Genomic DNA, 12,457 nt, shown 5'->3' with positions numbered 1-12,457 from the left:
AAACAAAAAACAGATTTTTTTTTTTTTTTTTTTTTGAGATGGAGTCTTGCTCTGTCGTCCAGTCTGGAGTGCAGTGGCAGGATCTCGGCTCACTGCAAGCTCCGCCTCCCGGGTTCATGCCATTCTCCTGCCTCAGCCTCCCGAGTAGCTGGGGCTACAGGCGCCTGCCACCACGCCCGGCTAATTTTTTGTATTTTTAGTAGAGACGGAGTTTCACCGTGGTCTCAATCTCCTGACCTCGTGATCTGCCCGCCTCGGCCTCCCAAAGTGCTGCGATTACAGGCGTGAGCCACTGCACCCAGCCACAGAAAACAAATTTAATTAATGTGTGCCTTCTTTAATTCCACTCCTTCTCTTCTTTGTCCTTTCTGCTTTACTGTTTTCTTAGGTGAGGTTTCCTATTCTTTATTTTACAGGGAAGAAGAGTCTTTGGTGGAACAGTTTGTGTTTGAAGCCTTGGTGATATACATGGAGAGTCTGGCCTTAGCACATGCAGATGAGAAGTCCTTAGGTACTTTTTGCTTCAGTGTTCTGTCTGCCTTACAGGTCTGAAGAGTTTCCCCAATGAGGAGTTAAGGCTCGTGTAATTCTCTTATAAGGTTTTTTTTTTTTCCAAGAGTTCTATAAATTAATAAATGTGAAGAGAAGAGAAGCCCCTTCAGTGCCTCAAATCCAGCTTGTTAATAATTTTTTCGTGCCCTCATTCTCTTTGACTCACCATATACTCCTGGTGGCCATTGAGGTTGACCCTGGTTGGTTGCAGATCCTGCCCAGGGCAGGGGAGACAACGAAGCCAGTCAGACAGTATGATGCTATGATGACAGAACATGAAAATGTGCAGATATTGTGCTGAAGAAGCTGGATGTGATAACCACTGAGATGTGGTCAGTGCCTCTGCACTCACTCGTGATCATTTAGAAAGTAGAAAGTGGGTCCCATTACAGGACTGTGATAAAGCTGTTTCATCCATGATGAAGGAATATTATAAAGATATTAAGTCAGAAGTAGGCCAAAATAGCTAAGAGAGTAATAAATGATTACAATTAAATTCTGTGCGAGAAGCTATTAGGAACTACATAGAATTGTTGAGCTAGAAGACTTCTTAACTCCCCATTGGTCCCATCACGTGATGTAGTTGGGGCACAGAGGCCCAGGCGTGACATTGACTGAGAGGGCCACACAGCTGTGGCAGGACTTTATCACTGATACGGGTCTTGACTTATTTTATTTTATTTTATTTGTTTATTTTTTGTGATGGGATTTTGCTCTTGTACCCCACGCTGGAGTGCAATGGCGCGATCTCGGCTCACTGCAACCCCCGCCTCTTGGGTTCAAGCGTTTCTCCTGCCTCAGCCTCCTGAGTAGCTGAGACTACAGGGGCCTGCCACCACACCCGGCTAATTTTTATATTTTTAGTAGAGATGTTTCTCCATGTTAGCCTGGCTGGTCTATAACTCCTGACCTTACGTGATCCACCCGCCTCAGCCTCCCAAAATGCTGGGATTACAGGCATGAGCCACTGCGCCTGGCAACTTTGTTTATTTTTTAAAAAGACAAACTGAGCTGTGTTATCCTTCATGTTGATAGTCTACTGTGGGAAAAAATGTTTACAATTTAGTCCTCATTGTCAAATAGCTTAAATTTGTTTATCTTGATTTCCCATATGGGTGAATTTTTTCAACAAGTGAAACTTTTTTTGTGATCACTGACATATATAAAAAACATAGAAAACTTTTTCTTGATGACACAGGTCAAAATAAGATGTATAAGGCTCCTTTCCTAAATAATTCTAGACTTCTGTGAGTGACTTCACCATCTTACCTCTGTTGTCCTTCTCCAGAGGCTGTATTACCAAACGATACCATAGTTTATCCTGCATAGGAAGGGAGGTCAAGGGATTTACACCCCTTTAAAATAGCCACAAATTGAAGTCCACAGGCTCTGGTATGTGGGTTTTGTAATACCTGCAAGGTCTCTTCCATCTCAGGTCCATTAGGAGAGGCTGTGCTTTGGGTGGCCGAGGTGTTGGTGGTACGGTTTCTAGTTAGGTATGGCATTGCTCTGTGTGTGTGCGTGTGTTTGTGCGTGCACGCACCATGCTATCTTGCAGTCTTAAATATGGGTTTTGTGTTCATTTTTGAATATGCAGTGTGAATCATTTATCTAATTTTATTATTCTTAGGGATGAAAACATATTAAATCTATAGTAAAATTACCTTTTCAGTTAAAAATTAGGCCAACACATTTATAATACAAATTTAATAATAATCAGCTATATCTGCCTTCTTTGGAAATATGTCTTTGTACTTGAGAACAGGTACAATTCAACAGTGTTGTGATGCCATTGATCACCTATGCCGCATCATTGAAAAGAAGCATGTTTCTTTAAATAAAGCAAAGAAACGACGTTTGCCGCGGTAGGTGATCTTGCTTCCTTTTCCGTCTTTTCCCACAACATAAAACTAATTTGCAGCTAATGAAGGACAACCTGGGATGGATCTGTGGAAGTATAAGGAATTACTTCCTAAACAAGGAATGTGTGGAAGTATGAAGAGTTCGTTTTCCAAAAACGTTAAAAAGCTTTGTGTTTGAAAATACTTGGTTTAAGGGATAAGGTGTAAAGTATTTGACCTGGGTTGAGATAGTAGATACAAATTGAAAATTAGTTTTGTAACAGACGTTTTATTTAATATGCACTAATTTTGAACATGTTTTGATGTGGATGATGTGACTAGAATATGCATGAACCATTATTCCATAAATTTTGAAGTGTATGAACTGAATGTTCAAATAGTAACATTTTGACAGACATGGAATTATAAAATTAGGAAATGAAACTGCTTAGAGCCAACCAAGGCTGGGATGTTGGCCAGTGGTTTCCAGTTTTTGCCTTTATTCCATCCTAGTGGTGTTGCCTTCTCCAGTAGGGTGAGTGCCCTCCATAAGCCCCTCCAGATCTCTGCAGGGTGTCTGGGGACATCTGTTATCCATGCTAGTGACCGCCACTCTGGAGAAGCACAGTCCCATGTGTACTGGATTATTAATATTTTCTCAGTTGTTTTAAAAGTTGATTCTTCCAGATTCTACTATTAACTTACGATATTGGTTTAGTTCATTGGTTCTAACTTTAGCATGCATTAGAATTGCCTGGAGATCTAGTTAAAACACAGATTGCTGGGCTGGCCCCACCTTCAATTTCTGTGTACACCTGGGGTAGGGCCAGATTATTTGGATTTATAACAAGTGCACAGTAATGTTGGAACAGCTGTCCAGGGACCACACTTTGAGAAGCACTGCTTTACAAGGTACATTGCAAAGGAAACATGAAAATACTTAGCGCTGTTCTTTTAAGGAGAACTTTTAAATTTTTCCCCACATGAAAAAATGAACATGAGCAGCATTTAGGACCCATTTCACCTATGTTATTTTGATTGCACTCGAATTATAATACATTAAAAATAAGTCAAATGCCTTTTAGTGGGGTTTCTACGTATATCTGTGTGATAAAGATGAGTTTATGATTTCTAGAGCCTTGGTAGCTGAATGTTGCATTTTGGAGAGGGACTAATGACAGTATGCTGTCTCTATGCAGAGGATTTCCACCTTCCGCGTCATTGTGTTTATTGGATCTGGTCAAGTGGCTTTTAGCTCATTGTGGGAGGCCCCAGACAGAATGTCGACACAAATCCATTGAACTCTTTTATAAATTCGTTCCTTTATTGCCAGGTATGGTAATCTGTATATTTTTAATTTCGCTACAGTTTGCTTTATTATCCCATTTAAAAGAAGTAAAGAAGAATTGAGTAATTGGGTGATCATGGCAGTTAACATGGTATTCAGTTAAGATTCAGAATATTAATAGTTGATGAGGTAATGCAGTTCTGTTTCAGCATGTGATTAATAAGAAATTGCCAGCATCCTAAGTAGGAATGATCTCAAATCATATTAAAGGAAAGCAGTGAACCTGTGCTTTTCAGTAATTACTAAACCATTAAACTGCTTATGGACTGAAATAATGACAGATTTCTCAGGAATAAATGTATTGTTCAGTTTTGTCCATTAAGTCCAAACCTAGGTTTGATAGCTTGGGAGTGGGGAAGCTGTGCTCAGGACAGATCAAGCCCTGCCTTCCCCCATTGTGGGCTGTCACAGCCCTGTGCCATGCGTGGAGAGCGCCTTGGGTGAGATGGGTGTACTGGTTCCTTGGCAAAAGTTGGGGTGGAGTTGTTTTTTTTTTTTTTTTTTTTTTTTGAGACGGAGTCTTGCTCTTTTGCCCAGGCTAGACTGCAGTGGCGCTATCTTGGCTCACTGCAGGCTCCGCCTCCTGGGTTCACGCCATTCTCTTGCCTCATCCTCCCGAGTAGCTGGGACTACAGGCACCCGCCACCACATCCGGCTAATTTTTTGTATTTTTAGTAGAGACGGGGTTTCACCATGTTAGCCAGGATGGTCTCGATCTCCTGACCTCGTGATCCACCCGCCTTGGCCTCCCAAAAGTGCTGGGATTACAGGCGTGAGCCACTGCGCCTGGCCTGGGTTGGAGTTCTGTCTGGGCTTTTTCTTCATGGAATAAGAGGAAAAAAGTTACTTTATATATTTCCAGGCTTCTAAAACTAAGAAGGACTCTACATTTTGTTATACTATAGGATATATTATAATGTTATATACTACATATTATATACTATAGAGTATGTATAAATACTATAACTGAATTCAATTATTTTATATATGCTATATAAATAATAAAGTATAAATTTACTGTACTATATCATTTTACATATATAATAGAAATGTATATCTGTGTTTTAATTTAGATAATTGTTTTAAAAAAATTAGCATTTAAAAAATTTTTTTTTTTTTTTCCCTGAGACAGAGTCTTGCTCTGTCGCCCGGGCTAGAGTGCAATGGCACGATCTTGGCTCACTGCAACCTCTGTGCCCTGGGTTCAAGCAATTCTCCTGCCTCATCCTCCAGAGTAGCTGGGATTACAGGCGTGTGCTACCACACCCGGCTAATTTTTGTATTTTTAGTAGAGACGGGGTTTCACCATGTTGGCCAGTCTGGTCTCAAACTCCTGACCTCGTAATCTGCCAGCCTCTGCCTCCCAAAGTGCTGGGATTGTAGGCGTGAGCTACCACGCCTGGCCTAGCATTTTCAATTTGCTTAATGTGTTTAGCTAACAATTTTTTTTTAATATATGTTATGTCATTCTCACAGCAACCTTGTGAAATTAGTCATTGAAGAGTGGACCAGTGGCTGGGGAAGGGCTGGAGGGTAGTGGGCAGCATTTTTCCTGTATTTAGTAGGAACCGAGACCCTGATAGCATGTTGGTGGAGCTGCTTATGGGCAGACCACTGTTTCACATTGAGTCTGTGACTCTGGTAGCACATAGGATTTCTTGTGACCTCAGCTGTACTGATCTCAGGCATTTCTAGTGCTATTCTCTTCTCAGTTGCCTGTGATACGGACCTCATGTATTCTGAACTAAATAGAGTTCCACCTCTCAGCATTGTGCTTTGTTGGACAAAGGCTGCTAAGTAGTAGGTGAGCCTTGCCCTTCTTCCAGCAGATAATTTGTATAACATTAAGGAGCCTTCCTTGATTTATCTCTTCTGTGGCCTTCCAGGGTGTAGCCACCTTTCTCCTTTGGTATCTTTATCCCCCAGTGGGTATTTTTGTTTTCTTTTATTTTTTTCCTTTTCAGTTTTAGAGACAAAGTCTCACTATGTTGTCCAGGCTGGACACAAACTCCTAGGCTCATGTGGTCCTCTTGCCTCAACCTCCTTAGTAGCTGGGACTGCAGGTGTGCAGCATCTGTTTGTTTTTAAGAGACAGGGTCTCACTCTGTTGCCCAGGCTAGGTAGGTTGCAGTGACATGATTATAGTTCACTGCAGCCATAAACTGAGCTTAAGTGATCCTCCTGCCTCAGCCTTATGAGTAGCTGGGAACACAGGCATGTGCTACGAGGCCTGGCTCATTTTTAAGTTTTTTTGTAGAGATAGGGTCTTGGTATTAATATGTTGCCCAGGCTAGTCTTGAGTCCTGACCCCAAGCAGTCCTCTGCCTTGGCTTCCCAAAGTGCTGGAATTACAGGTACGAGCCATTGCATCTAGCTTCCTTCAGCGGTTTTTAAGCGTCTGTGTCAGGTGTCTCTTTAGCTCACTGTGTAGCAGCAGTCCTGGGTACAGGAACACCCAGATCAGTAGGACTTGACGACAGGTGCAGAGTTGTCCCTCTGACATGTGTCCAAGAGAGACAGCTCCTGGCGGCTTCTGAATACTGAGACTCAGCGTGGTCCAGGCCCAGAAACAGACAGCAGGTCCTTGGTGGAGACCAAGGAAGAAGTAGGGCTGGGCAGGCTCCCCAACCCCAAGCGTGCTTGTCTGTGTCTTCAGCTTCTCTGTCTTCTTGTGATGTACCCTTGTCTGCTCTCTCTCGATCTGCCTTTCTGTGTCCTTTCTTTTTATCATTTTTCTTCTGTCACTCTTGATGTAGAATGTAAATATCTTACTATTTATTTTTTGCTCATTATTATACATTTCTTTGTCTCTTCTTAGTGAAAGTAACAGAACATTACAGAATATTCTTCCTCTTAATATACAAAATGTTCTCTCTCTTTTTTTTTTTTTTTTTTTTTGATACTGAGTCTCACTCTGTAGCTGAGGATGTAGTGCAGTGGCGTGATCTTGGCTCACTGCAACCTCCCCCTCGTTTAAGCGATTCTCCTGCCTCAGCCTCCTGAGTAGCTGAGACCACAGGCACGCACCACCACGCCTGGCTGATTTTTGTATTTTTAGTAGAGATGGGGTTTCACCATGTTGGCCAGGCTGGTCACGAACTCTTGACCTCAAGTGATCTGCCCATCTCAGCATCCCAAAGTGCTGAGATTACAGGCCTGAGCCACCACCCTCGGCCAAATATTCTGTTTTTAATACATCAGAGATACATGTTTTGAATTCTTCATTAGAGTCAGAATGATTTGACATTTTCAGTGCTACTGATTTCAGAGCATACAAAATGCAGTTTTATGTATTTGTCTTTTTAATTTAGAAGAAGTTTAATATTTAAAAGAAAATTTCCTGAAAAAAATGGCTCATTTGATTCTCTTATTTAACAAACACTGCACTTACTGTGTGGTAGATGTTATTCTAAGCGCATGTTCAAATATTAACTACTTTAATTCAGCTAATCTTTGTAACAGCCCAAGAGGTAGATATTATTGTTCTCATTTGCAAATGCTGTTTTGTGACTTAAAGGAATAATAATTTTTAAATAAAAAGGCAGGGAAAAGAGTATTAGTATGCAGCTACTCCAAATGGTGTCCAACTATTTTTATAATGTTTAAGGAACCTGAAGAGAGTGGCTGTGGTGGAAATACCTTCTTGGAAGTAATTACAGTGAAACAAGTTGAATGTGTAGTAAAATGAAAAAAGATTGTCCCATAACATTTTGAAATTTTAGGTACAAAGATTAGATTAAAGAAATGTAGGTATATGTGTGTATTTTAATTTTGTTTCTTTTTGAAGGCAACAGATCCCCTAATTTGTGGCTGAAAGATGTTCTCAAGGAAGAAGGTGTCTCTTTTCTCATCAACACTTTTGAGGGGGGCAGCTGTGGCCAGTCCTCGGGCATCCTGGCCCAGCCCACCCTCTTGCACCTTCGGGGGCCATTCAGCCTGCAGGCCACGCTATGCTGGCTGGACCTGCTCCTGGCTGCGCTGGAGTGCTACAACACGTTCATCGGCGAGAGAACTGTGGGAGCGCTCCAGGTCCTAGGTAGGTCACCCTTGCCTCATGCTGGTGTGTGTCGTGCTGCCAGAGTCACCCTGGGCAGTGGCTCTGCCAGGTCAGAATCCCAGGGACATGATGGTAGGTGCTGTGCACCACCTTGCCCGTGCTTTCATGTCACCTCTCTGCAAGGGTTCCTTCCTTCACACTTCAAAGTTGACAAATACAGTTTTTCTCATAGCTTTATATAACTGAAAAAGTTATACTTTCTGGTGTGTTGTAAATGTTGACATTTTAAATACACAAAACTGTTAATATTACTTTAAAAAAAAGTATTCCATGAACAATAAATACTGTAGCAGTTTTATATACGGCATCATTGGCTTTAAAATATAGCTGCTTTATTGGAAATTTTGCAGAGTCCCTGAATTCATATTCTCATTTCCTACCCTTCAAATGATTTTATACTAAAGTATTAAGTTTTTTTGCATAAGATTTTACTATATCCCTATCTACGTCTTTTTAATGAAAAGATGTACATATTTAAAGATTCCTTGGCTGGGCGCAGTGGCTCTCTTCTGTAATCCCAGCACTTTGGGAAGCCGAGGCAGGAGGATCACTTGAGCCCAGGAGGTTGAGACCAGCCTGGGCAACATGGGAAGACACTATCTGTACAAAAAATACAAAAGTTAGTCAGGCGTGGTGATGCACACCTGTGATCCCAGCTACTGGGGAGTCTGAGGTGGGAGGATCGCTTGAGCCTGAAAGGTTGAGGCTACAGTGAGCCGTGATTGTGCCACTGTACTTTAGCCTGGGCTGATAGAGTGAGACCCTGTCTCAAAAAAAATTTTCTTCTGTGTTACTATTACATTTGTTATTAGTGCACATTACATTTTTTACTGCCACAACAACAAATATAATAAAAATTTTGATAATTATTACATATAAAATGTAAAATTATGTGGTTGGAATTCTATTTTTGTATGTATAGATTTTAGTATTAAAAAACCTTTTTCATGGCCGGACGCGGTGGCTCACACCTGTAATCCCAGCACTTTGGGAGGCTGAGATGGGCACATCACCTGAGGTGAGGAATTCGAAACCAGTCTGGCCAACATGGTGAAATCCCGTATCTACCAAAAATACAAAATTAGTCAGGTATGGTGGCAGGTCCCTGTTAATCCCAGCTACTTGGGAGGCTGAGGCACAACAATCGTTTGAACCCCGGAGGCGGAGGTTGCAGTGAGCTGAGATCGCACCAGAGCACTCCAGCCTGGGTGACACTGTCTCAGAAAATAAAACCAAAACAAAAAAAACTTGTTCACATAAATAAGTGCCATATTTGATTTATTCTAAAATGTACATTTTTGCATATTTAACAGATCCATGGTTGCAGTGTGTCTTACAATCCAATATTCTGTTGGATTCAAGGATATTTGGTTTTTGAGAATAATTCATTTTTTTCTGTTTTGAAACGGAGTCTCCGTCGCCCAGGCTGGAGTGCAGTGGCGCGATCTTGGCTCACTGCAAGCTCTGCCTCCCGGGATCATGCCATTTTCCTGCCCGCCACAATGCCCAGCTAATTTTTTGTATTTTTAGTAGAGACAGGGTTTCACTGTGTTAGCCAGGATGGTTTCGATCTCCTGACCTTGTGATCCGCCCGCCTCGGCCTCCCAAAGTGCTGGGATTACAGGCATGAGCCACCGCGCCTGGCTGAGAATAATTCTTAATATAAGTTATCTCAGTTCTTGGAATACATCAAAATACATGTATCAAAATTATTTTTAATGAGGTCAGTTGACAGTTTGACTTTCCTTAAATTATGTTGGAAACAAAGAATTAGAAACCATGAGACTTAGAAAAAGGCTTTCCTACTCAATCGTTGCCTTTACTCTTTCAACAGTGTACAAGTATTTTAAATTGTCCCTTGGCGCTCTGAAGGGCTGTGCACCTTGGAGTAATAAACTACAGTTAGACTGGAGAGAGGTGAGGGTGGGTCTGTCTTTCATTAGGCAGGAGAGTCCTGATGAACAGGCTGAGATGGGAAAGGAGAACCAGCTCCAGGGTGTTTTCAGACAAACGAGTTTTATGACAAAGCCTGTTTGAGGATTGATCTGAAAGTTGATTCCATAAGATGACTGGTGCCCGTCCACACCTGCTCCATAATTTGTCTCTGTTCTTTGAAGGACAGGATTTTTTATTTTTTCATTATTAGTAACATTCATTATTGATAACAGTGCTAAAAAGAACATTCTTACAACCACATCTCTGCAATTCTGCAGTCATTTCATTAGGTTAAAATTTCAGTGCTGGATCAAAGCATAATGAGTTTTTAAACATTTGATAGAAATTGACATGCATATTTTTAAAAACTTGGTATGAATTGCCAAATCGCCCTTTAAAATGAGCATATTAATTTATCTTCTCACATGTAATGTTTGGGAATAAAGACCTGACCTTCCATCAATGTGTCCTTTTGATATGAGAAAAAATAACTGCCACTTTATTCAGCTATTATTAAGCTGTTTGTTTCTTTTGAAAAATTTTGAATTTTTGCTGAACGTATATCATGCCTATACTTAGAGAAGCAATTTTATGTTAATCTTAGTGGAGTTGAAAGGAAGCATATATTAATATTTTAATATAATTGCTTCTAGGTACTGAAGCCCAGTCTTCACTTTTGAAAGCAGTGGCTTTCTTTTTAGAAAGCATTGCCATGCATGACATTATAGCAGCAGAAAAGTGCTTTGGCACTGGGGCAGCAGGTAACAGACCAAGCCCACAAGAGGGAGAAAGATACAACTACAGCAAATGCACCGTTGTGGTCCGGATTATGGAGTTTACCACGACTCTGCTGAACACCTCCCCAGAAGGATGGAAGGTAGGCTGTTCTGTTAATTTGAGGTCAGTTTTTGGTACTGGAAAACTACTTCAAAGGTTTCTGTTAGAAGGGATTTTGGCTTTTAATAAAAATTTATCATTATTATTATTATTATATTTCATCCTCTCAAGCCAGCTTTTCCTGACTTCGGGAAGAACCAAGAAGAGAAGGCCAGGTTTTGGCTTTTCTAAAACTTTGCATTGTCAGAAGAGTTATATGTCAAAATCAATTTGTCAATTTATTTTAGTTGACAAAAACTGTATTATGGTACACACCATGGTGTTTTGATATGGTTTGCCTTGTGGAATGGCTAAATCAAGCTAATTAACGTATCTGTTACCTCACATGTGTAACATTTTTTGTGATGGGAACTTTTCAATCTATTTTCTTAGCAATTTGCAAAATTACAATGCATCGTTATTAATTACAGTCATGATAAATGATCTATTGAAAATCATGAAACTTTGCATGTCCTTCAGAGTTTCACTGTGAATAAAATACAAAATAGTTTTTTCTAATTGTTTCATTGGATGCTGTATTTTATGCTATGATCAAACATCTACCTTAGGAAACACACACTAGCAAATATTTATAGATGTATCCATGAGGCTTACTGTGTAAACAAACTCCAGTCAATTCATTCAGGGAATCTCTGCCAGTTGCCTGTGGCACGCCAGGCCCTGGGATGCAGCAGTGTACTGAGTTGGGGCGGGGAAACCCTGTCCATGGACACAACCCCATCTGCTGCCTGCTCTGTAGATAAAGCTACATAGGAGCATGGCTGTGCACCTATGTCCACCTGTTGTCTGTGCTGCTTTCTTATCAGACGCGTAAGGAGTTGCAGCAGAGACTGTCTAGCCCACAAACCTCAAGTGTTTACTGTGCCCCCGTTTTACAGAAAACTCTGCCCACCTCTCCCTTAGTCAGGCAGAAGTTCCCAACCTTGTGGGCCCTGCACTTTGGCGAAAATAGAAATGCTGGCTGACAAAATGTTTTTATCAAACAATCTGTTACAGCTCCTGAAGAAGGACTTGTGTAATACACACCTGATGAGAGTCCTGGTGCAGACGCTGTGTGAGCCCGCGAGCGTAGGTTTCAACATCGGAGACGTCCAGGTTATGGCTCATCTTCCTGATGTTTGTGTGAACCTGATGAAAGCTCTTAAGATGTCCCCATACAAAGATATCCTGGAGACCCATCTGAGAGAGAAAATAACAGCACAGAGGTGGGTACTTGGGTCACAATCGGGGACATGTTGTCCTGGAATTTCAGGCCCTAGTATGTTGCTGTGCTCCTGCAGCTGCTCCTGCTTCCTCAGGGAAGGCTCATATCAGTGGGATGTTTGCTGCCAGTGACCTCAATAGTTGTTTAGAAATCACATTTAACCAGTGCCTTCCCTGTACCAAACTTAAGCAAACTTCAGACATGGTTAGCGCCATGTTTGATCTCCATGCTAGCTTAGTGCGTATGGATCCTGTTAGATGTTGCCTCTGTTTGCTTTCATAACAGTGCAAACGTTTTTTTCAGTGTATCTTGATAATTTAACAAGATCAGAGCTCACCTAATTTACTGTTTTGTCACATGGCCAGCATTGAGGAGCTTTGTGCTGTCAACTTGTATGGCCCTGACGCGCAAGTGGACAGGAGCAGGCTGGCTGCTGTTGTGTCTGCCTGTAAACAGCTTCACAGAGCTGGGCTTCTGCATAGTATATTACCCTCTCAGGTAACTATAACTTATTGTTTTTATATTTATTTTAGCTTTAGTATGATAATTAGTGTATTTATTTATGTTATTTCTTAAAAGTCTTATGTATTGAGCATGCTGAAATGGGAATTATAGAAATACTT

At 41.1% G+C, this 12,457-nt stretch overlaps 1 protein-coding gene across 4 annotated transcripts in view; it reads left to right on the top strand.

Annotated features, from left to right (window-relative positions):
• PRKDC (protein kinase, DNA-activated, catalytic subunit) overlaps positions 1 to 12,457 on the top strand; it is a 181,498-nt gene that overhangs the window by 54,986 nt on the left and 114,055 nt on the right. For all 4 annotated transcript variants that reach the window (XM_054498116.2, XM_054498114.2, XM_054498115.2 and 1 more), the window contains exons 28-34: positions 417 to 511; positions 2,318 to 2,417; positions 3,593 to 3,726; positions 7,529 to 7,777; positions 10,387 to 10,610; positions 11,627 to 11,835; positions 12,200 to 12,332. In XM_054498116.2, the coding sequence (XP_054354091.2) occupies positions 417 to 511; positions 2,318 to 2,417; positions 3,593 to 3,726; positions 7,529 to 7,777; positions 10,387 to 10,610; positions 11,627 to 11,835; positions 12,200 to 12,332 (1,144 nt within the window). The remainder of the gene's footprint in view (positions 1 to 416; positions 512 to 2,317; positions 2,418 to 3,592; positions 3,727 to 7,528; positions 7,778 to 10,386; positions 10,611 to 11,626; positions 11,836 to 12,199; positions 12,333 to 12,457) is intronic.

This window comes from Pongo pygmaeus, chromosome 7, assembly GCF_028885625.2.
Source record: "Pongo pygmaeus isolate AG05252 chromosome 7, NHGRI_mPonPyg2-v2.0_pri, whole genome shotgun sequence".
NCBI classification, from domain to species: Eukaryota; Metazoa; Chordata; class Mammalia; order Primates; family Hominidae; genus Pongo; species Pongo pygmaeus.
This window is presented reverse-complemented; position numbering and strand designations above follow the sequence as displayed.